Source organism: Syngnathus typhle, linkage group LG7, assembly GCF_033458585.1.
Source record: "Syngnathus typhle isolate RoL2023-S1 ecotype Sweden linkage group LG7, RoL_Styp_1.0, whole genome shotgun sequence".
Classification (NCBI taxonomy): Eukaryota; Metazoa; Chordata; class Actinopteri; order Syngnathiformes; family Syngnathidae; genus Syngnathus; species Syngnathus typhle.
In genome coordinates, this window is record NC_083744.1 from 6,648,786 (window position 1) to 6,671,006 (window position 22,221).

Below are 22,221 nucleotides of genomic sequence, written 5' to 3' on the forward strand. Positions count from 1 at the left end.
ACTTTTAAACAATATAAACACATGTAAATATTGAGAGAGAGCAAGAGCAATGGATTACTATTGCACAGAATGATAAATATTGTCCAGTGTAATAGTGTAGATCCCTGTTTGTTCTTCGATCTCATTTGTCCCAAACTGACAAACTCAGTAATCATTGCCCAAAGATGAAAGTTATAAAATGAACCTACAGTCATTGCTTTCTGTTGACGTAAAAAGCAGAATTTAAGAGGATTTTACAGTCAATCATTTTCAAGAAAATACAGGCTGTGCTGAAATATACAGTACTTCCCTTTTTTTTTTCTTATTCCTTCAGATTAACATGGTCTCTCTAAATAGGTGTGCTCCCTTCTAGTGGTCAACAGTAGATTAAATTGTACAATAAAATGTGAAGGCGTACAATAAATGTATTATGAATAAAGTCATGATACATAAGCAGACTAAAGTTGTAATACTGTATTATGAAAATAAAGTTGTAATATTAGAATAAAGTTGCTAATTTGCCCAAAATAAAAAAGATATTAATAATATATTCATTCATTCATTCATTCTTACTTTACTTTATATGCTTATGATGTAAACTGTCCATCCAGTCACAGACAATGGTGGTATGTTCAAACCTATCACTTGCCCCCCCCACCAAGAGGAATGCGTAATGACTATGTGAGTCATAATATGTCTTTTGTCCTTTCCTGTCCTTTGTCGCATTTCCATGAGGAGTGCTCGGCCTCCCCGCGACGTTGACCATTCTTGTTTTACGAACGCACGTGTGCTAATTTATACCGCGTCTTTCTTCCCGGCAGTGCTAAGCATCGGAGAAGGAGGCTTTTGGGAAGGCAACGTCAAAGGGAGGACGGGATGGTTTCCTGCCGACTGCGTGGAAGAAGTTCAGATGAGGCAGTTTGACCCTCGGCTAGGTAAGGCACACCTACGAATACTCAATTGTGAATACATTAAAGGTGCACAATTAGTCTTTGTTTCACACTATCAGTATCAGTACTTCTATTTACTAAGTACATGCAGTGAAGGCATTTACCACCTTTGCTAATGGTAAGGATGAAAAGTAGTCATAGTATCTGAGTAGCAATTTCCGCAGTAAAAGTGATTTTTCAGAGGGAGGATTGCCGTTTCCCCTGTTGTTGGGTGTCGAGCGATGAGAAAAGGGCAGAATCCCTAAATACTCAATTTAAATGCATTGTTAGTTGGGAAAGGATTTGAAGGCGGCGAAGGCAGAAGGAAAAAGAAAGTAGGGCGGAAAAGCAGAAAGCAGCGAGATGTATAGTGGTGACAACTCTACAGGACAGCAAAGAGATTTTAGCCAAGCATCGCTTTCTACAGCGGGAGGTGGGAACTTTTTTTTCCCACTCACTCACTCATCAGTGTATATGACGTTGTATTTGACTTCACATTCAGAATCTTTCAATGTGTTCAGACTTGTGATTTCCCCCATGAATGCTTTGTAATCCTTTTTTTTTCCTTTGGAGTACTACACAGTGACATTCCAAAGGTGTAAACATTAGTGAAATTGATGCCAATTTTGACATAAATGAAACTGATATTCCTAAAGACGTTGTAAATACTTTGCACGGTCGAGTCTCATTTATTATGAGCTTTCTGTTCAACAGAACAACAGAGATGAAAGTATTGAAGTAACAGTTACACATATTTAACAGTTTAAATGTACGCTTATTTTCCTTTTGTTTTATATGTCAGCGATTTGCGTCTCATCTTTTCGTTGCTTCACAGGGCTTTCATGCATGAAGAGGTATTGTCTGCCATTACTTGACAGTGAGAGTCTGTATATTACAGATTTTCACCTGATTAATTTGAATTGATTGTATGATTAAATACTTCCATAACCTTACTCTATGCCATTTTAGTATTAGTGCAGGGTGCAGTACCAAATGATAGAAATGGAATGTCGGTGTAATCTTTTTACTGAATATCAGGCTAATTTGTGAGGAACACTGGGGCGTGGATAAATTAATCTCTTCCCCCGACTTGTCAACTTCAGTCTACACGCACACGCACGCACACATACACACACACACGCACACACACACGCACGCACGCACACGGCTTTTGTTTACCCGAAGCTAAGCATTGAGGCGTGATTGACAGCGAGGCCAATACATCTGAGATTAGTGAAGCATGCAAGACGGCACCATCTACAATTGAGTTGCAGCCGTGTTCGTGCCTTTTTTCCCCCCCTTTTCCCTCTCTGCCCTCTTATCAGTCATCCCTCTGAGGGCTCCATCACTCTACTCTCAAAATGGACCCTGGAAAGTCCAAAAAAAAAGTAAAGATTGCCTCGGCGCAAGGTGGCAGCTGCTGGTGAATCGGCGGCCGTTTATCTTGACGCAGGTGAAAAATGATGGTCACAACGTTGCAGGGAGAAAAAGGACAAAAGAAGGTGTGATGGAGCTGATGAGGAACATGAGGCTGCAAAGCAAAAGCTATTGGTTGAAGTCATTAGGAATGATGCAGGGCTGAGATTGTTTTGAGTAACATGTCGTCTTTCTGGAAATCTCAGGACCCTTGTGGTTAGGATAATACCTTATTGATCCCAGGAAATATGGATCATTGCTCTTGGGCAATGGGAGCTATTTTCTAATTTTATTATTGGGTAACTGATTGGTGCCAAAAGTAAGTCATCTCGGGGGGCGGGGCTAAGCAAAGATGAAGTTAACTTTATTTGGGTAATTTGTTAGATAGGCGCAGCTAGAAATGGGCATTTGCGCCATTGTGGGCGTGAGCAATTCAAATTGGCCCCCCTCATTCCCAACACAAGAGATGCTTGGTCTACATAGCAAAAGCCTAACAGACTCACTGGAGTTGGTCCAGGATATCGTCCACTTAACTATAGTTGGTACCAATTTACTGGTAGTAGTACCACGCATTCACTCACTGATTGTTAGGATTCCTGATGATTACCGTAATATTCGGACTATAAGTCGCGGTTTTTTTTCATGGTTTGGGGGGGGCGACTTATACTCAGGAGCGACTTATATATGTTTTTTTTCACAATTGTTTACTTGATCATTAACACATCACTTACTTACAAGTATAGTTGACCACTTCACATGTTAGTTTTAGTATAATTGATCACTTCACATGCTTTGATATCTTTATCTTGAACATATTCAAAACATGAAAAATAGAGAGAAATGTCCTCTTTCACCAGGATGACATAAAGGACAAGAAATTTGATCGATGGATTTAATGATTTGAAGTGACACAAATGGTTTGATAATATTGTTGTTTATGTAATAGTTATTTAAAATATACTTTACATATCGTTGTATGGGCCTGTGGAATAATTTGAACTGCGGCGCGACACACGGCATTGTTGACAAAGGACGATCGATGGATTTAATGAATTGGAGTGACACAGATGGTTTTATAAACATGTCATTTATGTAATAGTTTTTTTTTAAAGAACTGAATGTTACGTCAGGCCCGTTCTCAGCTCCTCGTTTGTGTTTGTCACGTTAGCATACCGTATCGTTTAGCCTGTTGTTGCTCGTTCATGTCTGTTCTTGGTGTTGGATTTTGTCGAATAAATTGGCCCCCAAAATGCGACTTATACTCCGGAGCGACTTATATATGTTTTTTTCACATTTTTGGGCATTTTATGGCTGATGCGACTTAGTATACTCCGGTGCGACTTATAGTCCGAAAATTACGGTAATAAAAATAGACCAATATAGACCATCTAAGTATTTCACTTTTCTTCTTGTGGGTCTGTACTGATTAGATTAGTTGTAAAAGTAAATTCATACAGTGAAAAACTTCACCTAATGGATTCCCCTCGACAAGAACATCTTCATTAAGAGCACAAAGAAAAGGATAGCCACCAATTAGCCACAGGAAAAAAATGTCTATAGGTGAATAAGTGGACAGTGTTGTGGAGGATTAGTCTGCTTTAAATTACACTGATCTTAAATGGTAGTAAGTGGCCATACCCTCAATACATGCATTCCATCTCACTCTCTTTCTGTCACACACAAACACACGCACACACATGCACTCACGTATGAGGCTGTTTACATGTGCTAATGGAGGAGATAATGATGTGAGCCCTTCTTTGCCTTTCTAATGACATTACTCAAGGACCGCGAGATGCTAATTTTCACCAATAACTCTCTTGTTAATCCCATGTCTGCAATTGATTGGGATTTTACCCACCCTAAAACGTGCCCCTCATCCCAATGTCAGCCAGAGGTGGCAAAAGCACTCAGTACCTAAGTGGAAAATAGATACTTGAATAAATAAATGTGTATGCAAAAAAAAAGACCAACAACACCTGTGGCCTTTTAAAGGCACTTATTTCTCCGTGATGGAAAAAGCTATATGGTCGATTGGGCGCTGGTTTCGTTTTAAGAGGCACCCGCTTCTCATTGACCGGCGTGCTCTTGACTGACTCACAGCTGCATGAATCAGCTCTGTCGTTCCCAGTCGGTGCTATTTTTAGTGCAGCCATTAAGAAGTTTGGAAATGTGTCTGCACACCCTCGGAATGCTTAAACACCGCGTGGCTGCGGCAGTGTGGATGGAGGGAGAGAGACAGAGAGCGATGATGCAATGCACTCGTGGGGGAACACCTGCTGAAAACATTCGCCGGCCATAAAGTTAGATACGCGGAAGTTGTGATTCGGTTGAGAATGTATTATCAAAACTTTGATATGTTGCCATATTTGACTCAGGTATAGAGGTTTTAAGGGGTGAGGTTTAGGTTTAATAGTAAAAAAAAACAACAAAAAAAACGTTATTCGGGCACATCTACTATCTGTAAAGTTTAGGGCAGAATGGCCATTAATTAAATGAAAGAATTTAAGGCAACTACACAAATTTGCTTAACATAATATAGCATTTATTATTATAAGATTAGAATCACTGTAATCATAATTTCCGTTCTATACATAAAGCATCACAAAAATATTGACATTTTGGGACTCATTTGCAATATTCTTTTTATTCTTTAATTATGTAAACATGTTTCTCAGGAATTACGTTATGAACAGCATCTGCATATATGCAGTGTTCTGCAGAAATAACTGTTATTATATGTATTAGACTCATGCTGTAATTTTATTATTATTACTATTATGTGCAAAGAGCATATCACCGTATTAAACGGAGTGCTGTTAAACTCTTAAAAAAAAAAAGCATTTAAACTTTAATATGTTAAATGAACACTGAAAAGGTGTGTGTCATTCTTGCCTTCCCCTCTCTATTCATTTACCTCTCTTGTCATGTTATCAGACAAGTCCAGTCTTTGCCCTTCACACTTAAAATGTCATGTTAACACATCGGACATTAAGGGCTTTTGTGTGTGCACACCCTCAGTATGCCTGTCACCATTCGTATCCCCTTTCTGCCGCTTCTTGCAGAGACACCAAATATCTGTTTGCTGTCCCTTCAAAAAGACATGCGCATGAAACTTGCATTCAACTGCAAATTTTGGTTGCAAAAGCAACTGGTGGCAGTGAAAATGGTGAAACACACTACACTGATGGTCTGTATGGTGTGTAGAGTCAGCACACACATTAGCGTAGCCAACTAATCCATCTTATTATTAGAAAAGGGTGCCAGGCGCAGACTGTAAAGCACAGTTTGGAAGACGCGTCTGGTATTAAAGTTCAGCTGAGTCGGCAATATCGGACGGGCAGCTCAAGAAGCGCCCCCTTTTCCAAGTCTGTGTGTGCATGTAAGTGGCTGCGAGCATTTCTGTATCAGTATGTACGTGTGTCGAATACAAAATGCTTTTCATCAGAAGTCAGTCAGGTGCAATGCGAGGCATCTCTAACGCGAGCCACATCACATGGACGGTGGCGGCATGATGGCAGGAATGAATCACCGCCAAGCTGTTCCGCTAAAGAAGAAGACGTATCGCGTTTGACAAGGGAGCCTGATTGGAGGACAGCAGGTCACTTGCACGTGAACGCACTTGTCTTCTAGGTATACGCCAGCGTGCGAGTGCCATAGCACGCCTCACTGTAAATCGCCTTCATTGCTGTCCTTCATACTTTTTTCATATACTTCATACATTCAATGCCCGAAGCTTGACGTCTGCCAAATTGGCAAACACGCTAGCCTCAAAAAAATCACTGTGTTCATCATAACACAGAGTATTGCCAAATCGAAATGTCCCATGATATGTAATAAAGAGCTTTCCAATTAATTATTTTTCATTTTCGTTGCTCACCGGAATTGAATAGCCGCCCGCCAAGAGTCTCCTCAGTCTGGGCTCAGCCATGCCTTCTGTTTCTGCAATCTCAGATTGGTTAGTTTTAGTCACAAATTCATTACATTTAGTAAATGGATGGATACATGAATTAAATTGATTCATTGATTAAACATTACATTCAAGGCATATCATGAGGGCAGAGAGGGCAGATTTTCCCCCTGAAATATTTCAATAATATTCTATATTACTGGAAAGTCCACTTTTCAGTTTTCAGCTGTCATCTGGCGGTTTTCACTACAGAAAAAAAAATCACCCCAGCGAAAAGAAAGTCACTCATAAATCAAGTTACTACTGTATCTACAAATATTTCTATTTCAATCAATTTTGTATCATGATTTTAAAGTGACTTCAAAGTTGTTTTTATTACTGTCAAATATCAAAAATGGGTCAAACTTGGTGTTAGTCAGCGGGCTTCGCAGCGTTCGGCAAGCTTGGACAAAACCCTCTTGTTGTTGTGAGTGCATTTGCACTGAATTATTCAAGACTCCTTCCACTTTGACAAGAGCCGAGGTATTTTCACTCCATGACGACACTCGAGTGGTAACGAGGAACTCTCCAAAGGCTCTTCAAGCCAACCCACCAAAATCTGAATGAGCAAGAAAGGGAGAGAGGGAGAGAGAGAGAGAGAAAATGGAAATGGAAAGCAGTTGTTTGCTGGAGGCGGAAAGAGTCTGACACACTCTCGGGTGTTCGTGAAGGAAAAATGTGGGGAAGGCGAGCGTGGAAGGCCGGCATCTCGCAAGGTTCATCTCATGGGACCAACCCCTGCGACAAAAAATGTACTGCTGGTGTCCGAGCTGCCAGTGGTGTGTAGCAGGATGGACTGGGTGATGACGATGGTGAAGGCGGAGCAAGCCGGCATGTTATGGCGTGATTTTTATTGGGGTAAGTCCAGTGGTGGGACGTAACCAAGAACAAATATATTGTTAGTAAGTCGATTTTTTGCTAGTCACTCGTTGTCACTAGCTTCTGGCAAATTGATGGCCTGGTGCTGAGTTCATGGAGCAGGTTGCCTAATGACTAAATTTTCAACTGTTTGAATCTTGACTGTTTTAATTTGCTATTGCTGCTGGTCTTGCTAGTACTACCAGGCAGACCGGTACAAAACCATATGCGTAACCCCAAACAAAACAAGTGTTTCTCATCGTTTTCAGTTCCTGACATCTACTGCTAACAAACATTATGACAAGGTTTCTATTTTTACAACACCAAATCCTTGTGTGTGTGGTCCAAAAAGGACTTTGTCCAAATCACGACATCTATTTTTTACGGGAAGGAACCAACCTAAACCAACAAGCTATTTTGTCATTTAGTTGTCAGGACTGTTTGACAGGAAGCCTCTCTTCTCTCTCAATGAGATGTGTCTGACTGGTAGACAACACCTCACCTCCACCTTCACTCTTTACCCTGAAAACTGTGACTAAAAGTGATGTGCACTTTGGAGGATTTCTGCTGACTTTCTCCACTTGCTGTCCCTTCTCTCACCCTCTACTATTGTCAGCAGGCTAACTTTATCCTGAACTAAGCAGGACTTTTGGTTCAAAGAATCTTCTTGTCAACAATTTAGGGTTAGACGAACAAATTGGTTTCAAAGGGATTTGTTTTGAGGAAGTGGGGGGGCAGACTGATTTTTTTACATCTAAATCAATTTGAGAAACCCCACACATGACAACGAAAAAAAAAAAGTGTCTTTTCCTACTACTCTTTTTGATATCTTCACACCCACAATCATTGGTCTCCTCCCCTAACCGGAGTCTCTCATTGAACCATGACTGACCTGTGAGAGACAGCAAGGATTTACCCTTGCAATTGTTAAACTGGTTTAGCATTTGTGATTGTTGGCTATAACTATATTCTGAGTAGATAGGGCGAGAAAAAAAACTCTCATAACACACCCCACTCTACCAGACAACCAAATAGGATAATGTTCTCGAGGCATCTGACTAGCATGTCTTTCCTGACTTTGGTCAGAAAGAAGGCAGATTTCTCAAATCGGACCTGATTATCAGCATGTTTGTCCACTGCTTGAGGGCCTAATTCACCTAGTTTAGGAGGTTAACATTCCCAGCATGAGCGGGGAAAATCAAATGAGTCAGGGTGTGGGAGGAAAGTCAATGACTCGATAAGTGTGCAATTGTGCGTGTGTGTATGTTTGTCTGCAGCTCTTATCTATCGGCGGCAAGACAGTGTAGGTTAATTCCCATTTCAGCAAGGTTCAGAGAATGGCTGTGTGGATGTGTGCATGTGTGCTGTGTTTGACCTTCAGACAAGGGCACCAAAGATGTTGGTGTGTCCAGGAGCGCATCTTCCATAAGAGTTGCCCGTTGCTGTAACGCTTGCAAAACGACCCCTTGGGTGCCTTGCAATGACTTTTGTGCTAAACAGGCCACGTTGTGGTGTGTTGTCATCCTGCTTGCTGAAACATCATCAACTGTAGCACAGATAACAGGGCTAAGTTTGATCTGTTTGTGTATTATTTGACAGGCTTATTATCAAACACCTTTTCTGCCTGCCTTCTGTCCCAGTTGATTTTTATTCAGCCATCCTTACCTGCTTCCAGCTGTGGTTTAAAACTGCTTTTCTGCTTGGCTTTCTTATCTTCAACCTTCAACATGATAAACTACTTCCCTTTCTGACCACCTACTTTCTTTCCTTCCTTCCTTCCTTCTTTCCTTCTTTCCTTCTTTCCTTCTTTCCTTCGTTCCTTCTTTCCTTCTTTCCTTCTTTCCTTCTTTCCTTCTTTCCTTCTTTCCTTCTTTCCTTCTTTCCTTCTTTCCTTCCTTCCTTCCTTCCTTCCTTCATTCATTCATTCATTCATTCATTCATTCATTCATTCATTCATTCATTCATTCATTCATTCATTCATTCTTCAATCCTTCCTTCCTATTTTGCATCCTTACTTCCTTTTCTCAGAACTACTTTCCTGCCTTCCTTTCTTTGGTACCAGTTCAGTATTGCATTAAAATCAACATTTTGTTCTTAATTTCTTTGCTAATATTCACAGTGCCTGTAAACATTCGTTTCAAAAGTGCATATACTATAGTTTTGCTCGACCCTGGTGACTGTACTTAGTGTGAGCGAAAGGTCTTTTTAATATAAAGCTCGTCTATCTTCACACATCAAACAGACGTTAAAGCAGTTGCTAAGTGTATACCATATTCTCTGAGGGGTTAAACTGGAAATACAAGTGACAGCCGACACAAGAATAAATATTCTAAATGCTACACTACAGTGACCGGGAGGTGACGGATGATGTGTCAGACTTGAGTGCAAAATGGAAACATTTGTTGGCATGGGCAGGTTATATTTTGTCTCACATACATCCACACGTACGTGCGCACACTCAAGCACGCTTGCACACTAACACACACACACACGCGCACACACACACACACACAGAGAATCAAATAGACAGAGTAATGTGAACCAAAATCCATTCGCATAGTAGAAAACAAGCCAGATGATATGAAAATGAATTGGAAAATAAATATGGTTTTGTAAAATATTCAAAGCATGTTCGTCAGTCACTTCAATTATGTAGAGTTTGAAAATTAATACTATAAAAATCGTTAGCTAATAATGTAGTAGTGATGCAAATATGATCAATTCCAATTGGATTGAAATGTTTGAAAAACCATAGTTCTAGAAAAAAAAATGAACTTAACAAATATACTGTACTACTTCTGAAAAAGTGGGTGGTTTAACATTTAATTCTTTCACACTTGGCTGTATTGAAAATTCTTTTGACTGGGCAAGCCATGCAATAAGTAAAAATTGAACATGTCATACAAATGTAGAAAGCAACTAACGTTAAAGATGAAAATAATCAAAACCAATATTCTGATGCTGTGAAAGTTTTTTTTCATTGTTATATGGATTGCCAACTCTATGGAAATATTAGCGTATCAAAATCATGAATGACAGCAACATATCATCTTTGGTAACAGTCGAGCTGTTGTTTTAAGGAGTAGGATTAACATTTTAACATATCATCCAAGTCTAAGGTAGACCATTCATGACAATGAAAATCCTTGTATCATTGTGGTGGTGTTTTGTTTTGCAGAGACTCGAGAGGACCGCACCAAAAGACTGTTCAGACACTACACTGTGGGATCCTATGACAACTTCACCTCATACAGGTACAGCCTTGCTCACGTGTGCTAAGATTTAATTCGTTTAGACCGGGTCAGTGCCGCTGGAAAGAAAAATCTGTTGTGGAATTGGCTGCCACCTAAAGGCAACAAGCCGCCACAGCTCTGGTGGAATTTGGACTCTCTCGGTGCCCCACAACAGTACACTGGATCTGAAGCAGTGTTGAGTTGATTTGCTTTAATTTATTAAGCCTCCTCTAATGTTCTTTGTCAAATTGCCCTACTTTAAAGTCATAAAAACAAAAATACAGATTTTTTTTTCTGAACGTTGTATCCAAATTTGTTGTGGCGGTATATAAAGGCAATGTCATTAGAATGCAAATATATGTGGGCATAACTTTCTATGAATTTGTCCAAGCTGTCATCGCTTGAGCTGCCAATATTACAAAAATTTCATTTTGTATTCATTGCTTTTGGCTTGCAGGTAATTTCAATGGCAAAGCGACAGTTTTAATATGACTCTGCCACACGGACATTGTTTCGATAGCTTTCCCTGCCTTTCTATGAAATGTCAGCTTTTCATTTATTTCTTCCCTGCTTTTTGAGTTTCTAAATGTCATTTGTGTCGCCGGAGCTCCGGGTTTCATGGACTTGCATGGTACACTTGACAGTCGACAACCATACGCATCCAATATGTAAACGTGGCCGTTGTCAAGGTCCAGAAAGTGTGACACTGAAATCTAAATTAGATGTTAGGGACCAAATGAAGCACATCCTAAAGGGCAGATGTAGATTTGTTTTTCCTGGTACACTGGAGTTGAACATTTCTACTAAATTAAATGAGGTTAGTGACAGTTAATTTAATTTAATCGTATTCAACCAAAAATTGTCATAAGCAGACATCCCAGCAAAACTGAAAAGGTTCACATCTCAACAGTTTTATTTTCTTTCATTTTAAAATGAATTCTGAAATAAGCATTTTATGTTTGTAATACAAACTATAAAGTACTAGAATTAGATGAAAAATAATTTCGTTTTTATGGCTAATACTAAAACTAATTTTTAAAACTCAACTTAACTAAAGTAAAACATTTTTAGAAAAAAAATATTCTAACAGACCCGCTCTAAAAAATAATTAAAACAAACTATAAAAAAAAGTCACAATTGAAATAAAAGCTAATTATTAAAAAAAAAAAAAACTCTTAACCCCGCAAAGCTTCAGCATTTTGAGCCAACTGAAGATTTACAGCCAACATTTAAAAATATGTGCTCGAAATCTGAACTTTCTATGCCCTACCCTGTCCTCAACAACTGGACGGGGTCTGGAATGGTTAATAGAATCTGGCTTACCTGGGTTTGATCACGTGACATTTGCAAATTGTGACATTGATTTCTGTTGACAGCAGCGGGGCGTGCTGCATAAAATGTCAGCCAGTCGTGAAGGGTGGAATACGGGTCACTTAATCATCTTAATAAATAATCCACGAATGAAATATAATTCAGAATGCTATGTTCAGACCACTGCGAGTACGGCAGAACTTCTTATTGCAACGACAAATTTTTACTCCACTTGTGCTTTAAGTCTGCATTTCTCCATCAAATGTCAACAACTGGAATGAGAGCGATGAATTTACGCTTTCATTAGCATCATGTCTCTAGTGTGTGTCACTTCAGAGGCAGAAGATTGATCCATTCTTAAGATGCTTCTGAGCTGCTCGTGTGTGTGCGCGCATGTGTGTGTGTGTGCATGAAAATAGGAACCCTCTTTTTCCAGAATCATACTGATTTTTCTCATCCATTCTCTCCCCAGTGATTACATCATAGAGGAGAAGAATGCCGTCTTACAGAAGAGAGAAAATGAAGGCTTTGGGTTTGTCCTGCGTGGAGCAAAAGGTGAGCATTATTCTTATCATTTTTGACTTTAGAGTTATTTCCTGGCCAGGACATAGGGTGGTGTGGTGGCCCTGCGGTTAACGCGTCTGCCTCTTAGTTCTCAGGCTGTGACTTTGAATCCAGACTCTGACTTTCCTGCATGGTTTGCATTTTGGTCGAAACACCACACAAGCACTGTGCCATCCTGCAAAAGCCACACATGAGAGTTTTGAAGAACCTTTTCACTATTCGACTGTGCTACCAATGAATCTATCATATGAGTCAGTAGCAGCTTTGGTCAACATGTTGGTGTATTCAGATGCACTCTGTGTGTGTGCGTGTGTGTGTGTCCGCTGCCAACTCGCTGTGCCATCTGCTGCTCACACATGGCACTCCAATTTAGAAGACACTGCTCCTCTTGCTTTTTCTTATGTTTACTCGCCTCCTCCCTCGCTCCTTCTTTTCATCTTGCTTGACAACCTTTCCATCCATCATTGTCTCAACCTTTTCCACCAGTATAGTGAGAGTAGCTAATTATTTTTTTTAGTGTGATTATCTTTTACTCTTTTAGCGCATGTTCCCCCAGCCGACCCCACCCAATCCCCATTTTGGGAGGGGTGGTGGGAGTGTCAGGGTGGTGCGCTTACCTTGGCAGGAGCCTACTTTTATTTGTCACTGTTACCACCGTTACTTGCTCACTACCTCTGGAGCTGTATTTTACTGTCCATTGAAAGACACAGGCACCCACACGCACGCACGCACACACACACACACACGCACGTACAAACAAAAGTCGTCTAAATTTGCACAGGTAAAGTAGATTGGAGATACAAGGCAATAATGACTTAGTAGGTCAAACGTGTAATTTCAATTCCACATTTCATTTTCATGGACTGAACATCGGGAAGTGTTCCAAAATTGCAGTTTTTAAGAAGTACTCAAGTCAATAATTATCTCAAAAGATTGGAAATCATTTGCTCTTTGTTGTTTTAGTATTATATAGTTATGCTAGACCCCGAAATACTGACCGCTAATTGGTCTATTGCAGTACGTTCAAGTAGCGTAATTAGGCACACCTATCAAAATTATTCATATCTGTGGTAATTATGTCATGAGTGGCGTAGCGTAATGGTCGATATCACTGGAAAGCTGAAAACATTCCTTTTTCGATTATGCCAGAAGCTTAGCAATGGGACCACTAAATCCTCTTATTTACTGGCTTAGCCGAGACCCCCATCGAAGAGTTCACGCCGACCCCAGCGTTCCCCGCTTTGCAATATCTGGAGTCTGTCGACATGGAGGGGGTGGCTTGGAAGGCTGGACTGAAGACGGGAGACTTTCTAATCGAGGTAATTGCGCTCACACACACAAAATTTACACCTTGACTAAAAAAAAAAAAACGGTCACATTTTGACTCCTGTGTGAAAAGTAGAAACTCAATGGAAATGCCCTTGGTCCACGCAAGGCTCCTCTTCAAAAAATAAATAGAGAAATGGTAAAGTTAAAACATCATTTAAAAAAATATAAAGACCTTTTTGACTTTTTGGGGTTAATTTTCAGTAGACATTGTGCTGCTATTTGTGCTGTGGTCGCCATGGCCTCCAAGTTCAAGTTTCTATGGATTCCCGCTAATCTTCTTCAGCAAATTGACTTCAAATCCTTCCTGGGGGTTCAAAAGGAGGTCGTATGATTCGTACTTGAGGTGCAACAAAGATTTGGGATTTAAAAGGTGCAAGTGGATCAAATAGAACCAAATTGAATTTTTATGTTGGGATATGGATGGACTTGTTGGAGCGATATAGTATATGACGGAAATGCCAACTTTACAGTAAGTTGAGGCACTCACTCGTCAGTCAAGCTCCCACTGTCTCTTGATTCATCTTGTACATTAAAGACAGCAACTTTAAATTTTTCCACCACCCGTTAGGTGAACGGCGTGAACGTGGTGAAGGTCGGCCACAAGCAGGTGGTGTCGTTGATCCGGCAAGGAGGGAACCGGCTGTTGATGAAGGTGGTCTCTGTCACCCGTAAGCCAGAGTCGGAGGAAGTTGTCCGCAAGAAAGGTAAACGCCGCCAAATATTGGGAGAGGAAACACAAATCACTTGACATTTGTGGGAGATGATTTTGAAAAGTTCTGTGTAGTTGCGCGCACCTCAGTTTTCCTCCAAAGTCAGCTGCCATAAACTCTCCAAAATGGCCGATTGGGGGAGATGCTAATCCAGTGTTGTCATGGCGACTACACCACACGTTTGAAATTAAGCATTGCATTATAGCAACAGGCTCTCTCTCTTTCTGTCTCTCTCTCTCTTTCTCTCTCTCTCACTCACTCTCTCTCTCTCTCTCTCGCTCACTCACCTCCGTCTCCACTATGCTGCGGCATGAACACGACCCACACACATACAGAACCGTTGAAGACCAGGGCTGTGGATTTACAACAAGTGCCATATGAAGGATAAAAGGATTTGATGCTTCTTCAGTGAAGGACACGAATGTTTTGCACTGAGTTTTTGGGGAGACTGCAACACTGAGTGTTTGAAGAAGGATTACCAAACTTCTTCAAGGGAAGAGGAGTCATGTCTGGTGCATATTGTTCTTCTTAGCTGATTGTCCTCTCTCCATCTGTCAGCACAGACGACCTTTTGTCCTCCAAGGGGTTGTTTTCCTAAAGGTTTGCACAGAAAAAACTGGGATAAAGTCATTCACACCGGCAGATGTGAATGCTGATGGACTAACTGGGCGCACCCAGGATTGCTTCTGCAAATGGGCAAAATTGCCGAGCAGTTCATTTTGCATGAGCTGTGAGAGGTTGATGCGAATAGTTTAACATACGCAATGCGATCATCAGATTTTCTCCCAAAGTAGTTATTGTTATTTTGAGAGAGGGCAAGTTTTAAACAAAACATGTTTTTTTCTGTACTTGCACTTTCCTCGAAATTATTAGAGTCAAACGTCTCTATTCTATAACTCAGTTTTATGTTAGTTTAATTTTCCACACCAACTCTTCCAATTCCATAGCTGGAAACTTTGTTTTGTGCTTGCTGTGGTCTCACAAATTTCCCATGAAGAAAAAGAGTAGATCTACTAAAAGCTCAAGACAGTTGTAAATCAGGCCCCAAGTCAACAAGGACCCGCTTGTGTGCCCAAGCTGCTGTGTTGATGCGTTTCAAATAGCGGCCCACGTTTTCCCTCCATTCAATGTTATGTGCGGGAGCGACAGAGAAGGAACACCTCCCAACTAACCGAGCCTCGCGATGAAGAAGTCGGGCTCCCTGCTTAGCACTTCGTCCAAATCTGATCCGATCAAAACAAAGGCGACACCGGCATGGGCCGGCCGTCTGCGGGAAGCCCGGAGGGCACTGAGCCGCAAAGCCAAAGAGTTTTCATCACGGTCTTCAACACCATCATGGTCCGCCTCAACGCCATGCCTTTTCTCCACAGCACCTCCACCCCCCAAAAGAGCCCCCAGCACCACGCTCACGCTGCGCTCCAAGTCCATGACGGCCGAGCTGGAAGAATTGGGTGAGTGTTGGCGGTATTTGCCATGCCCTCTCCACGCTGGCATTCTCTATGGAAAGCTGTTTGAACATTTGTTTGATATGCTTCTTGTGCACCTTGAGGTCTTTAGTGGAGAGCAGTTGTGGAAAAAAAAGCAGTTCTACTAAGACACAGGATTTCACTAGAGCGCCCTAGTCGTTTTACTGTTCTGATGATTTGTCTTACTATATTCAAAGAGTGAAGTAGTCCGTGGATATCGTACAAATGCTCGAAAGGCTTTCCATACTGCTCCTTTTTCCACTTTCCTTTTTTCCACTAACTTTGACAATAGTTACTTCTCTCTTGGCATGTCCCTGTGCTTTTTTTTCTCTTATGCTGACGCTTTCATTGCCTACCAAGCTTCTGCTCGGAGGAGAAGAGGAGGTGAGATGCAGAGGTTTTATCACTTCTCTGGGCAGGGAAACATATTAACACTATAAGCGACTGTAACAACAGATGTTTAAATATTATTAGTGTGTTTAAATGTAGGACATTTTAAAATAAACCATTTGAATCATCCATTTCAAATGTACTGAACACAAAAGTTACATTGAAATTGTACCGTAATTTTCGGACTATAAGTCGCTCGGAGTACAAGTCGCACCAGCCATAAAATACCTAGAAATGTGAAAAAAATAACATATACTATAAGTCGCTCCGGAGTATAAGTCGCATTTTGGGGGGCAATTTATTCGACAAAATCCAACACCAAGAACAGACATGAACGAGCAACAACAGGCTAAACGATACGGTATGCTAACGTGACAAACACAAACGAGGAGCTGAGAACGGGCCTGACGTAACATTCAGTTATTTAAAAAAAACTATTACATAAATAACATGTTTATAAAACCATCTGTCGAGAGGATATGGCGCTTTAAAGTGTTAATTACTTTATTTGATTTTTTTTCTCTATTTTTCATGTTTTGAATATGTTCAAGATAAAGATATCAAAGCACGTGAAGTGATCAACTATACTAAAAATAACGTGAAGTGGTCAACTATACTTGTAAGTAAGTGATGTGTTAATGATCAAGTAAAAATTTGTGAAAAAAAACATATAAGTCGCTCCTGAGTATAAGTCGCCCCCCCACCCAAACTATGAAAGAAACGCGACTTATAGTCCGTAAATTACGGTACTTCAGGTTTCAACACAGAATCCGATAAAATTAAAGTGTTGTACTTAAAAAAGTGATTGAATATTTCCTATAACACAAGAGGGAGCTCATGTACCACATTTGGCAAATCACTGCATTAATATTTAAAATGTCTTTCGTCATAGATCATAATTTTTCATTATTCTCTACTATGTTTAGCAAATTTAAAAATATGGTGGCAGTGCCTCCTCGTGTGTCTCATTACTTTCTTACTTACTTTGTTCCGGCTCGTTTACCCTCTCAACAGAGCGACTCGACGAGATGCTGGCGTCGCAGGAGTCCATGTTGCGTTCTCAGCCTCCGGAGGCAGATTACAGAGCAGCCACCGTCAAACAGCGCCCCACCAGCAGAAGAATAACACCAGCAGAGATCAGTGTGAGTGCACATATTCAAAGATCAGTCCTTCGCTCGAAAAAACACATAACGATTCACATTTGAATGTTTTGTGGGGCGTCTGGCTGCAGTCACTGTTTGAGCGACAAGGGATGACGCTACATGGAGGTTTTCATCCAGCCATGGAGAGAGATCATATGGCACTACCTAAGGGTATGGCCAGGACCAAGTCATTTGGTAAACCAATCACTTATTCTGTTACTGCACTAGCCATTCGAGCACACATAAGGCTAAACTCACTATTGCGTAGTGCTAACCAGTAAAAATGAGCAAACAGATAGTGTCTAATTCACCAAGCTCGAGCAGATGGTGGCATGCTATGATGCCATGGAGAGAAATTGACCCCCCTCGATGCCAATGAGCTTCATTGAAAAACTAACACTAGGGCTAAAAGCCTCAAACAATACTGAGGGCGCTGACAATAGCTTGCAGGATATTAAGCATGAAATTCTGTGGTTTGGTTGGACGTTTTTGTTTTTAAATGTAATCCACAAATATAAATAGTATACTATTTATGGTAGACTCTTTAGTTTATTGTGTTAGGATAGACGGGAATACAGTTTTAATCTTCCAAGTATCACTATTTGCTGTGTGAGTCACTTAATTCATGTTTGAAGGGTTGAATTATTCAAACAAAGATTTTAAAGGCATTATTTAAAATAAAAAAAAATAAAATGTGTTAAAAGGATAAGCTGTTGACAGTGCAAGGTGACAGTTTCACACCTAACAGGATTAAAGTGTGAAGTAGCCGTAAACCTGCTGGGTCGTTTTAACAGAAGACCTGTTTTTCTGAGTTTACTGTAATCATCATCTTTAAATGTGGCGTGCCCTGCAGGTGCCACTGAAGAGGCTCGGCTATCTTCCCTGGAAGATGAGAACCACTTCCCCCGCAGTTCCTCCATGACAGACAGCCTCCGAGACCACCCGCAGCCTCATCCCATCCCACCTCCCCCACAAACAGCACCTCCTCCGCCTCCCTATTACCTGGACACGGGACCTCCCCCAGCTTTCTGCCCACCGCCGCCTCCGTCGCGGACTCAGAGTCAGGGTCACGAATCCGGGGGACACTCCAGCTTTAAGCCCTCCTCCCTGGACCTGCCCTACGAGGCTGCTCACCGGCAGGCCGCGCAGATGGAGAGACAAAAGAAAGCCCGTTCCATGATCATCCTGCAGGACTCTTCCCATTTACCCGTGGAGCCTACAGAAATCTTTCGACCTTCTGCTGCTACTCCACCCGAGCGAATAAAACGGAAGGGGCGGATTATTGACAACCCCTACGCCAATGTGGGCCAATTCAGTATTGGGCTATACACACCTACCAAGCCTCAGAGGAAAAAGAGCCCCCTGGTGAAGCAATTACAGGTAAGTGGTATTTCTATTTCTCTATGTGTTAAACTGATGACAAAGAGCCTCTCACTCGTTTTCCATAATAGTTCTCTTGCCAGACAGACTTCCATGCAGGCTTTGTGGTTTTAGTTCCCACTCAGAGATGATGTGATTCTGACTTGACAGTCTTTTTTTGTGTGTGCCTCGTGCAAAAATGTACGGTAATTATAACTGTAGCAAGGTGAGGTTGCAGCCATAGGAAAGGAACTCTTGTAATGTAAATAACTATGTAAATAAATATACTGTATATCTGTTATTCTAGGTAGAGGATGCACAAGAAAAAGGAAATTTGGTCTTAGCAGCTGCCCACTCCCGGGAGAGCTCACCCTCAGGACAACCCCCCCACGGCCACACGCGCACCAGCCGTGCAGACTACTACCAGCAGCAGCTGATGGCTGAGCGGGAGCGTTTACGGGCCCAGGGTGAGGCCATGTTTCAGGGTAAGGGCCCCTTTGCCGCCGCCATAGCCGGAGCAGTGAAAGACCGGGAACGTCGCCTGGAGGAACGGCGACGATCTACTGTCTTTCTCTCCGTCGGCACGATGGAGGGGGCATCCTCCTCCGGTACGGAGATCCCCTCTCTGCCTCAGTCTCATTCCATCGATGAGCGGATACTCACCAGAGAGCTTGGCCAGCTGCCACCTCCTGCCTTGGCCTTGAGCCCCTCACCTAGTGGGACCACCTTTATCCATCCACTGACAGGAAAGCCCCTGGACCCCAACTCCCCTCTGGCTCTTGCGCTGGCCGCAAGGGAGAGGGCGCTGACCTCCCAGAGCCAATCCCCAACTAGCAGCCCAGAGCCATGGACTAAACAGGAACGGGTGGGGCAGGGCATAATATTCCTTGACACTCAGACCAAAGAGTCCCCTCATGGAGAGGGGCCACCCACATCTTCTCCTTTTACATCTCAAAGCTCCAAGGGAGTAGGGTCTGGCCTTGGATCCACCCCAGCTGTTTTAGTCCCTCAGCCCACCAAACTCCCTTGGTCACCATCTATTGTACCGTTCCACCAGGAGATGGAGACCAGGATTGAGGAGAGGAAAGACGACAAGACGCTAGAAGATAAGAAGAGCATGTTGATCAGTATTATGGACACGTCGCAGCAGAAAACAGCAGGGTTGATTATGGTCCATGCGACCAGTAATGGCCAGGCTGGTGGCGAGGGTCCAGAGCTAGAACACACAAGTGTCCCGACATCCAAAGAGCCGAGCAAGACTTTAAGTCCAAGGACTAAGTCCCCGAGCCCCACAGTCCCTTTGCCCCAACTTCAAAGTCAGCGTGCTGCCAGTCCAGCTCTGGAGAAGGCTCTGGTTCAGGGAAGCTCGGAGGAGGACGCAGATCCGTACACGGTGACGTTGCCCCCCGCCATGCTGTCCTCCAGCGACGAGGAAACACGAGAGGAGCTGCGGAAAATTGGTTTTGTACCACCACCTGATGAGTTTGCGAACGGGCTACTGGCACAGGCTCAGGCAAAGGGTATTTTACTCTCCCCAACCAAACCTTCTATCCCTTCCCCCACTACCCCGCCAACACCCACTCCCCAAACACCCTCAACCCCGATCACCCCAACTGTAACCCTCACCCAGCCTCAGCCTCCACCCAGCGCTCCTCTCAGTGCGGCAGCTGTCTCAGGAAAACTCTCGGAGCACCCACCAGTGAGCGAGTCCGGCTCTGCAGCAGATTCGGGTGTGGAGGAGGCTGACACGCGCAGCTCCAGCGAGCGGGAGAGAGACCACCACCTCGAGACCACCAGCACTGTCTCCACAGTTTCCAGCATGTCCACGCTCTCCTCGGAAAGTGGCGAACCAGCCGACACACACACCACACACACTTCCTATGCCGACGGGCAGACTTTTGTGCTCGACAAGCCGCCAGTGCCTCCGAAGCCCCGACTCAAGTCCCACATAGGAGGCAGTAAAGGCCCCGTCACCTTCAGGGACCCTCTGCTGAAGCAGAGTTCTGACAGTGAGCTGCTATCCCAGCAACAGGCCGCAGCGCTGGCTGCGGTGCTTGCCGGAGGTGCCGGGCTGCCCCCCGGAGGCTCGGCCTCTGTGACCGGACTAGCACCCACAAAGCCGCGCTACCTCTTCCAGCGGCGGTCCAAGCTATGGGGGGACCCGGTGGAGCCTCGCGGACCAGGGGTGGGGCTCGGTATTGGGAGTTTGGGTAACCTCGGTGGGCTGGGACTAGGGCTAGGTGCCGATGAGGGGGCGAAACCCTCTGTAATGGGGGAGCTCAGTTCGCGACTTCAGCAGCTAAATAAAGACACACGGTCATTGGGGGAGGAACCACTTGGAGCATCACTCGATCCTGGGAGGAAGTCTCCTGTAGCAGGTGCCAGGTAAGAGTACGGTTAAACTCAAGGAAGCCATAGTCAAAAGCAGAGCACAATCACTCCTCAGTGAAACACAATGTTTGCCCTGTGTGAAGCTCAGAGGAGTTTTCCCAACAACTACTGTTGGTGTGTTTGAGTGTTGGGGGAATCACCCTATGCCTGAGAGTGCTTTTTATTTCTGCAGATGTGAGGACACTGGAGAGAGTAAATCCTAAGGTTGTAGAACACTAGGGTAAACTTTTTTTGTTTTTTAAATACTGTTTCCTAACCGGCTTGTCAACTAATCCTATTGAAGACTATTCCCTTATACACTTATAACTTCATTAGTTTCCTTTTGTTAAGTACTGTATTTCCTCACATAGCGGCCTCCTTTCTAACAGACGCCGTTCCTCGGTTAATTGCCAATTGTGTCATCCACAAACTAAAGTCTGTTCATGTTGTAACTGTTAGCTCAAGTTTGGGCGAAACGACAGCTGAACCATTTGTCGTTGTATCATGTTTTGTGGTTGCATATGACTGAAATTTTGTAATCAAGTAAAAATAGAGCGCAGTCGAGTAGTTACGCACCTCTGGCTGCTGTATGAGGAAATAAGGTACATTGGTTACCTTGTTTGCATCATTTGATTATGTCTTTTAACTAGTACTTTGTACTTTTTTTTCTAGCTTTAGTCAGCAACAATAGCACTCTTGTTTCTATAGTGACAGAAATGCGTTTTATAGCACATACAAGTTGGGTATAGTACTATGTCTGCTTGATGCAAACAAGGAAACTGGCCTTCAGGTGTGTGTGTGCATATCTGAGGGCTTCTCGTCAAACACACACACACACATGCACTCGCACGGCTAGACTGACCCGCAGGATCCCCTTCCTTTTCCCCACTTTCCCTATGCTCCACCCAAAGCCGTTGTTCAAATAATACATCAAGTGATACGTCAACAGCTCCGTGGGCTCGTCACTAATAAACGCAAGATAAGAGCAAAAGATGCCTTATCGCTGACACTCTTATCAGTAATACCCTCCAAGGATGTATCTTCAGATGTATTTGAACATGACTGAAATAATGGTGTGTCATGTCTCTGGTGAAAAGCCTTCTCACGGTCTTTGCATCGACTCACCAATCAAATTTTGACCTTGTCGAAATGGCACACAGTCGAGCGTCTATTTAATTAACTCGAGAGTTCCCCGGTGGTTATATCATTTCACCAC

General features: G+C 42.8%; 1 protein-coding gene across 2 annotated transcripts in view; it reads left to right on the forward strand.

The window, feature by feature from the left end:
- shank3a (SH3 and multiple ankyrin repeat domains 3a) overlaps positions 1-22,221 on the forward strand; it is a 124,479-nt gene that overhangs the window by 93,711 nt on the left and 8,547 nt on the right. Inside the window, exons 11-21 of one of the 2 annotated variants that reach the window (XR_009714870.1) lie at positions 801-914; positions 10,310-10,385; positions 12,148-12,230; positions 13,434-13,558; positions 14,137-14,272; positions 15,649-15,729; positions 17,149-17,276; positions 17,366-17,471; positions 18,130-18,656; positions 18,943-21,020; positions 21,199-21,246. Coding sequence is in view for 1 of the 2 variants with exons in the window: in XM_061282180.1 (XP_061138164.1) it covers positions 801-914; positions 10,310-10,385; positions 12,148-12,230; positions 13,434-13,558; positions 14,137-14,272; positions 15,649-15,729; positions 17,149-17,276; positions 17,366-17,471; positions 18,130-18,656; positions 18,943-21,020 (3,454 nt within the window). In the remaining variant the exon portion in view is untranslated. The remainder of the gene's footprint in view (positions 1-800; positions 915-10,309; positions 10,386-12,147; positions 12,231-13,433; positions 13,559-14,136; positions 14,273-15,648; positions 15,730-17,148; positions 17,277-17,365; positions 17,472-18,129; positions 18,657-18,942; positions 21,021-21,198; positions 21,247-22,221) is intronic. The other variant, XM_061282180.1, reaches the window with a different exon arrangement.